This window comes from Solanum stenotomum, unplaced genomic scaffold, assembly GCF_019186545.1.
Source record: "Solanum stenotomum isolate F172 unplaced genomic scaffold, ASM1918654v1 scaffold30785, whole genome shotgun sequence".
Classification (NCBI taxonomy): domain Eukaryota; kingdom Viridiplantae; phylum Streptophyta; class Magnoliopsida; order Solanales; family Solanaceae; genus Solanum; species Solanum stenotomum.
Window position 1 is genome coordinate 66,948 of NW_026031132.1, and position 8,498 is coordinate 75,445.

Consider the following 8,498-nt stretch of genomic DNA (forward strand, 5'->3'; position numbering starts at 1 on the left):
GGCCTATATAAAGAGAGACTATATGCAAACAAAGTCTATTCATTCTATTCTACTACGACCATAAACTTTGCAAATAGACTTAAATCACTATTTTTTCCGGTGAAATGGTCACCGCGATCGAGATATAATGGGCCATGGGGCTTGCCACCCTGTTGGCCATCGGAACATCCAATCCTCCAAATTGTTTCGATCAAAACGCTTATCCTGATTATTATTTTTGTGTCACTAATAGTGACCATAAAATTAAACTTAATAACAAAAGTTTAAGCGCATATGTAAGACAATCTACTATTATGGTACGTATATTCCATTATACTTGAAGATTAGAAATGTATAAGGGTATATAAAGGGATTAGAAACACCTGACTAGCTTTATGCATTACTTTGAAGATTTTGCATTCAATAAAATTTGGATTATATTTAGACACCATTTTCAACTAAAAGAAACAAATGCATATTCAACCAATAAACCAATATTATAACATTAAGTTTTAAAGCTTTGAGTAAGTTGTGATGGGATAAGTTGTGATGGGATAAGACCATAAGTTATGATGGGATAAGTTATGTTAAGATTATTTTTTATTGAGTGTTTGGTTTGTTGTATTCAAAATAATAAATCTTAAGAACAACATATAAGTTTACAAAAATACGCTTCATGGATGTGAAAAGTAATGTATAAAAAGTGTTTAAAGGGACATTTTTGTCATTTAGTCATTTTATCCCGGAATAAGTTATTCCGGAATTAGTATACCACCCATGGGAAGGGATCACTTATTCCGGTACTAATTATTAATCCCGGGATAAGTTATTCCGGACTTGCCAACCAAACAACAAATTAAGTGGCACTATAATTTAATCTCAGGACTATTTTAAGTTATCCTTCACACCAAACGACCCCTAAGTGATATGTTAGGATGGGATGTTGGCTAACTTTAATTAATTATGTTTTGGTTGATATTGGTTATATTTTTTATGTGTTGCAGGTGACAGATCCATGATTAAAAAGAGATATTTGTTAGGGTTGTCCTGATTTTCTTTCCTTATTTGAAATTTATTTTTTTTCCTTAAAGAAAAGTCAAAGTATTACCATAAATGTTTTAACTTTTATTCAAAGGAAAATATAATTTTCTTTCATATTTGGTTTATTCTTTCCTTAGAGGAAATGTTTGGAGATCTACAAATTGAAGATCCCTATTCTCATATCATAACACAATAAAATCCACAATGTAGTCGTTTAGAGACTTTTGTTTATGAGGAGATTTATTCTCTCAACAGTTATAATATTTTTCTTTTAAATTAGTTTTCATATTAATAATATTATGTTTTTGTATCTCTTTATTTGTCATCTAATTTATCACCGTCTTGATTGCAATTGTAAGCTTCCGCATGACGCACTAATCACCTTCAGAACCCAACAAGTGGTATCAGAGCACATGGTTCAATGATCCAATAGTTCAATAACGCAGGTTCATCGAGGTTGAAAGGTTCAAGGCGGTTTCAAATCAATTTGCAATCAATTTGATGATAAAGAAGATTTTTGTCCAACTACATGTGGATACGAGATTTAAACCATATTTTCAACATTCCTGTTGTTGCATCTTTGAAAATAAAAATAAAATATTTTAAAACCATTTTTAACCCATATATTTTAAACTTTATTTTTAACCATGGCAATTAACAATGATGAAGACTATGTGAAGAACAAAGATTATCATGTAGTTGAAGAAGGTGGATCAAGTTTTGTCAAGAAAATCCAGCCAAAAGGGGAGATTTGTTAGGGTTTTGCCCTGATTTTCTCTCCTTATTTGAAATTTATTTTTTTTCCTTAAAGAAAAGTCAAAGTATTACCATAAATGTATGAATTTTTTCTGAAAGGAAAATATAATTTTCTTTCATATTTGGTTTATTCTTTCCTTAGAGGAAATGTTTGGAGATCTATAAATTGAAGATCCTTATTCTCATAGCATAACACAATAGAATCCGCAATGTAGTCGTTTAGAAATTTTTGTTTATGAGGAGATTTATTCTCTCAACAGTTATAATATTTTTCTTTTAAATTAGTTTTCATATTAATAATATTATGTTTTTGTATCTCTTTATTTGGCATCTAATTTATCACCGTCTTGATTGCAATTATAAGCTTCCGCATGACGCCCTAATCATCTTCAGAACCCAACAATATTTTCAGTTAACAGAGGAAATTTTGGGAAAAACTCCTAATTTATGTAAATATAAAGCACCTTCTTTGGATGTTAGACAAGAAATTGCGATTGTACGTTGAGGTTCCAAAACTTGGGAACTATTCAATAGTATTTTAGTATGATAAGCTACAAGAAATATGATGAGGAATTATGGGAACTATTCAATAGTATTTTAGTATTCAATAGTTCCCATAATTCCTCATCATATTTCTTGTAGCCTTGAGTTTTTCGGGCCATAACCCAATTTTAATTCAATTTGATCCAAAATTGCGCATCCGCCTGCATGAGATACCCAAAAGATTGAGTTCCAGTCAAAAGTGCCAAGAGGTTGGAATGTTTCAACTATGATCCTTTCAATATTTTTTGAAATCAGCATTGGAGTATCCTTATGTATTTTAGCTATCAGCCCAACCTCATTAAGGTTACCAATAATTGCATATCCACTATCTGGAAGAAGATTTTGTGTTGCAAATACTAGCTCAAACAATGGCCTCTCTACCGTCTTGATTGGATCTGAACCAACAATGACAACTGATGCCCCATCACTGAACAGGGCTTGCCCAATCAAAACGTCAATCTCAGTTTCACTTGGTACTTGGTAGCATAGAAAATTAATTTCTGAACAAACAACAAGAACTCGAGCACCCTTGTTATTCTCAGCTAAGTCCTTAGCTAATCAGAGAATAGTGCCCCCAGCAGAACAACCTTGTTGGTACATCATAAATCGCTTGACTGATAGGTCAAGTCCAAGAAGCTTAGTGAGTTGGTAATCCGCCCTAGGCACATCCACGCCACTAGTGGTGCAAAAGACCAAATGAGTAATTTTTGACTTAGACTGGCCCCATTCATTGATGGCCTTTTCAGCTGCTTCCTTCCCAAGTTTTGGCACCTCAAGAACTGCAATTTCTTCAATTAATTGCAGTTCTTGAGGTGCCAAAACTTGGGAAGGAAGCAGCTGAAAAGGCCATCAATGAATGGGGCCAGTCTAAGTCAAAAATTACTCATTTGGTCTTTTGCACCACTAGTGGCGTGGATGTGCCTAGGGCGGATTACCAACTCACTAAGCTTCTTGGACTTGACCTATCAGTCAAGCGATTTATGATGTACCAACAAGGTTGTTCTGCTGGGGGCACTATTCTCTGATTAGCTAAGGACTTAGCTGAGAATAACAAGGGTGCTCGAGTTCTTGTTGTTTGTTCAGAAATTAATTTTCTATGCTACCAAGTACCAAGTGAAACTGAGATTGACGTTTTGATTGGGCAAGCCCTGTTCAGTGATGGGGCATCAGTTGTCATTGTTGGTTCAGATCCAATCAAGACGGTAGAGAGGCCATTGTTTGAGCTAGTATTTGCAACACAAAATCTTCTTCCAGATAGTGGATATGCAATTATTGGTAACCTTAATGAGGCTGGGCTGATAGCTAAAATACATAAGGATACTCCAATGCTGATTTCAAAAAATATTGAAAGGATCATAGTTGAAACATTCCAACCTCTTGGCACTTTTGACTGGAACTCAATCTTTTGGGTATCTCATGCAGGCGGATGCGCAATTTTGGATCAAATTGAATTAAAATTGGGTTATGGCCCGAAAAACTCAAGGCTACAAGAAATATGATGAGGAATTATGGGAACTATTGAATACTAAAATACTATTGAATAGTTCCCATAATTCCTCATCATATTTCTTGTAGCTTATCATACTAAAATACTATTGAATAGTTCCCAAGTTTTGGAACCTCAACGTACAATCGCAATTTCTTGTCTAACATCCAAAGAAGGTGCTTTATATTTACATAAATTAGGAGTTTTTCCCAAAATTTCCTCTGTTAACTGAAAATATTGTTGGGTTCTGAAGATGATTAGGGCGTCATGCGGAAGCTTATAATTGCAATCAAGACGGTGATAAATTAGATGCCAAATAAAGAGATACAAAAACATAATATTATTAATATGAAAACTAATTTAAAAGAAAAATATTATAACTGTTGAGAGAATAAATCTCCTCATAAACAAAAATTTCTAAACGACTACATTGCGGATTCTATTGTGTTATGCTATGAGAATAAGGATCTTCAATTTATAGATCTCCAAACATTTCCTCTAAGGAAAGAATAAACCAAATATGAAAGAAAATTATATTTTCCTTTCAGAAAAAATTCATACATTTATGGTAATACTTTGACTTTTCTTTAAGGAAAAAAAATAAATTTCAAATAAGGAGAGAAAATCAGGGCAAAACCCTAACAAATCTCCCCTNATATTTTTCTTACTAACAAAAATCAAGTATGATTTGAGGCTGACTTTGAATTCGACGTAGTTATAGGCGTTAGAGGTACTGCTACTCTTGCAACATACATCTATTTTATATTGAGAGAAAGTAATCCATCACCTTGGATAAAATGAGGAAATTGACAACACTCTTCAAAAATAAGTCGAGGGTTCATTTGAAACAAACCGCTTTACTGTTACGAGATAGAGATAATATTCACTTAGTGGGATTCCAAAATGTATGGATAAAAATGAGCCAACAATGATTCATATTTGAAAGGTCAATTAATGCCTATATAAAGAGAGACCAATATGCAAAGCAAAAAAATAAATATATTCATTCTAAATACCACAAGAAGTAGGGGAAAAAACCCCTAGCAAATAAAATCACTATTTTTTTCCGGCGAAAATGGTCACCATCGACGAGATCCGACAGGCACAACGAGCCATGGGGCCCGCTACCGTGTTGGCCATCGGAACAGCCAATCCTTCCAATTGTTACGATCAAAGTACCTATGCTGACTATTTTTTTCGTGTCACTAATAGTGAACATAAAACTGAACTTATGAACAAGCTTAAGCGCATGTGTAAGATAATTAATTACTCTTCTTTTTATTTGTGGTACATATTCCATTTTACTATTTGTTATACTCTCTCATTTTCAATTTGTTTGTCATATTTTAATTCAGTATGACGTTTAAAATAAAATAATTGTGGTCTTAAATTAAAAGTATGTATATCAAAATGTCCTTTAATCTTATAGTTTTAAATATGTCACGTGAATTTAAATTAAAAAGTTGCTAAATAATATTAATGTACGAACAGATCGATATATGTACGTATGCATGCATGCCTCTAGCTCTATGATCTATCTATATATATATATATATAAGGGGATTTGAAATAATTGACTAGTTTTGTATATTACTTGATGATTTTGGATTATTTTTTATTTGCCACTTTGATCACCTAAGAAATAAATAAATAAATTAGAATGTAAATTAATATAAGCATTAGATTTTAATGCTTTTACGTACCTAGGTAGGAGCATTTTAACGCGGTGTTTGGTAAATTCCCTAATTATGATTTAGTTAACTTAATGTTGGTTTACAATTTTCAATATGTTGTTGCAGGTGACAAATCAATGATTAAAAAGAGACATTTTTATTTAACTGAGGAAATCTTGAAAAAAAATCCTAATATTTGTGAATACAACGCTCCATCGTTGAATATTAGGCAAGAAATCACGATTGTTGAGGTGCCAAAACTTGGGAAGGAGGCAGCTGAAAAGGCCATCAATGAATGGGGTCAGTCTAAGTCCAAAATTACACATTTGGTATTTTGCACCACTAGTGGTGTGGATTTGCCTGGGGCCGACTATCAACTCACTAAGCTTCTTGGACTTGAACCATCAGTGAAACGATTCATGATGTACCAACAAGGTTGTTATGGTGGTGGCACTGCTCTTCGATTAACTAAGGATTTAGCTGAGAATAACAAAGGTGCTCGAGTTCTTGTTGTATGCTCAGAATTAGCCAATTTGGTTTGCTTCCGTAACCCAAACGAAACCGAACTTGAAGTTTTGGTTGGACAAGCCCTCTTTAGTGATGGGGCATCAGCTGCCATTATTGGTTCAGATCCAATCATGAATGTGGAAAAACCTTTGTTTGAGCTTGTATTCGCAACTTAAACTCTTCTCCCAGATAGCGAATACGCAATTACTACTTACCTAACTGAGGCTGGGCTGAAGGTCGAGTTACATAAGGATACTCCGATGCTGTTGAGGAACTGATGAAATGTACAACAACACCTTGAAAGTCTTCTCTTCATATAATCAGTTAATAAAGTAGTTAGTGTAGTTAGTTGATTAATTAGCAGCAGTGCAAGTTAGTTACGAATTAAAGTTAGTTAGAATCTTAGTTGGCATCTTAGCTCACTAATTGGTGAGTCTATATAAACTACCACTTGTACATATACAGAAAATGAAATATACTAAAAAGTTTCCACAAATATTTTCTCTGCTTGATTTCTTCTTCAATCGATCAGTTTAACATGGTATCAGAGCCAATCTGAGCTCAATTTTTGTTGTGATCTACGAATTCATAATTGATGCCAACTTCATCCATGGCGGATGAACTCAATTCAGCAACAGATCTAGCAATTGGATCAGGATCAGGATCGGTACAGCTAATCGATTATCATCATCCTTTGTATCTGAGTGCGTCTGATGGACCAGGTTCAATGCCAGTGGGAATTCAGCTTGTCGGAATGGAGAACTACATGCTGTGGACTCGAGCAATGAAAAATGCACTCATAGGGAGAAACAAATTGGGATTCGTAGATGGATCGATCACTAGATCAACATATGGATCAGCGTTAGGACATTTTTGGGATCGCTGTAATGCAATTGTGGTTTCGTGGTTGACCAACAATGTTAGTCGAGATCTACTGAGTGGGATCTTTTTTCGTTCAGATGCCCATCTGATTTGGAAAGAGCTTGAAGAGAGGTTTAATAAAATCAATGGTTCGAGGTTATATGCACTACACAAAGAGATTTTCACATTAACACAGGGGACACATCCAGTCTCTGTTTTCTATTGCAAGCTTAAAGATCTATAGGATGAGTACGACTCGATGATGCCTCTTTCTGCGTGTAACTGTGAGAAGTCAAAGGAATACCTTGCTCAGCTTCAATATCAGAGGCTACTTCAATTCATGATGGGGCTAAATGACAGTTACAATCAAGCTCGAAGCCAAATCCTCTTGAAATAAAAAATGTTGAGTGTTAACCAAGCATATGCTCTAATTGTGCAGGATGAAGGTCAAAAGTTGGCTGCTATCAGTACATCCAGTTCACATGAAGGAGGATCATCTGTTTTTTTCACTTCGAAGAGCTCAAGATCTAAGAAGAAGAACTGGAACTCAGTATGCGATTTTTGTCACGTGAAAGGGCATGTGAGGGAGGATTGCTTCAAGCTAATGAAGTGTGATCACTGTGGGAAAACAGGACACTTAATTGGAAAATGTTACCAATTGATAGGGTATCCAACTGATTACAAGGTTAAAGGAAAGAATGTTCAAGCTAATCATGCTAATGTTCAGCAGGAGGGACTGATGAATGTTCGTGAAGATGATCAGTACAAGGAATTCAAAGAATATAATCTATGGAAGCAAATGGGATAAAACTTCTACTTCTGGAACTAGTGGAGCTAGTGCTAACATGACAGGTAAGTGTTTCCCAGATTCACACACTAGTTGGATAGTAAACTCCGGTGCTTCTAATCATTTTACTGGAAGTAAAGATCTATTATTACATGGTGATACAGTACGTAGTGCAGGAAAGGTATAATTACCTACTAGAGAATTTACTCAGATTAGTCACACTGGAAACTATCCATTATCAGGAGGTGATTCACTAAAAGATGTCCTGTATGTGCCATCTTTTAAATTCAACCTTATGTCTGTTTCAAAGGTGACAAAAGACATGAATTGTTGTATTAAGTTTTATCCTGAACACTGTGTCTTTCAGGATCTTTGCACTGGGAAAGTGAAGGTGACTGGTAGGGAGCAAGATGGACTATACATACTGAACACAAGAAACAATGATCATTTTCTTACTGAGGGGAGGTCTATGACTGTATCTCGACCACTCCCTGATCTATGGCATAGGAGGCTGGGACATGTTCCCATGGCAGTTTTAAGGAAAATTCCTGTATTTCACAAGACTGATTCTTTTCAATTACAGCATTGTGATGTTTGTCCTCTCTGTAGACAAACTAGATTGCCTTTTCCTGTTAGTAGTAGTAGTTCTGCAGCTGCTTTTCATTTGATTCATTTGGATGTATGGGGACCTTACCATGTTGAAACTCATGATGGTATGAAGTATTTTCTCACTTTAGTTGATGATTGTACTAGATGGACTTGGATTTTTTTACTTCAATTAAAATCTGATGTTTCTACTGTTCTGAAAACCTTCATAAGCATGGTTGATATTCAGTTTGGGAAAAGGATCAAGTCTTTTAGATCA

At 34.8% G+C, this 8,498-nt stretch overlaps 3 protein-coding genes and 1 pseudogene across 3 annotated transcripts; all 4 read left to right on the plus strand.

The window, feature by feature from the left end:
* Positions 1–134: 134 nt before the first annotated feature.
* On the plus strand, positions 135–3,841 carry LOC125851948 (chalcone synthase J-like; annotated as a pseudogene).
* A 1,010-nt stretch (positions 3,842–4,851) lies between these two features.
* Positions 4,852–6,250, plus strand: LOC125851952 (chalcone synthase J-like). Its single transcript, XM_049531691.1, has 2 exons — positions 4,852–5,058; positions 5,605–6,250. Exons 1-2 carry the CDS (start codon positions 4,881–4,883, stop codon positions 6,159–6,161), a joined length of 735 nt encoding a protein of 244 aa, XP_049387648.1. The 5' UTR covers positions 4,852–4,880; the 3' UTR covers positions 6,162–6,250.
* Positions 6,251–6,567: 317 nt separating this feature from the next.
* Positions 6,568–7,689, plus strand: LOC125851954 (uncharacterized). The gene has a single exon (XM_049531693.1). It carries the CDS (start codon positions 7,247–7,249, stop codon positions 7,652–7,654), a length of 408 nt encoding a protein of 135 aa, XP_049387650.1. The 5' UTR covers positions 6,568–7,246; the 3' UTR covers positions 7,655–7,689.
* Positions 6,581–7,090, plus strand: LOC125851953 (uncharacterized). The gene has a single exon (XM_049531692.1). The coding sequence runs from the start codon at positions 6,581–6,583 to the stop codon at positions 7,088–7,090; it is 510 nt and encodes a 169-aa protein (XP_049387649.1).
* Positions 7,690–8,498: the final 809 nt, after the last annotated feature.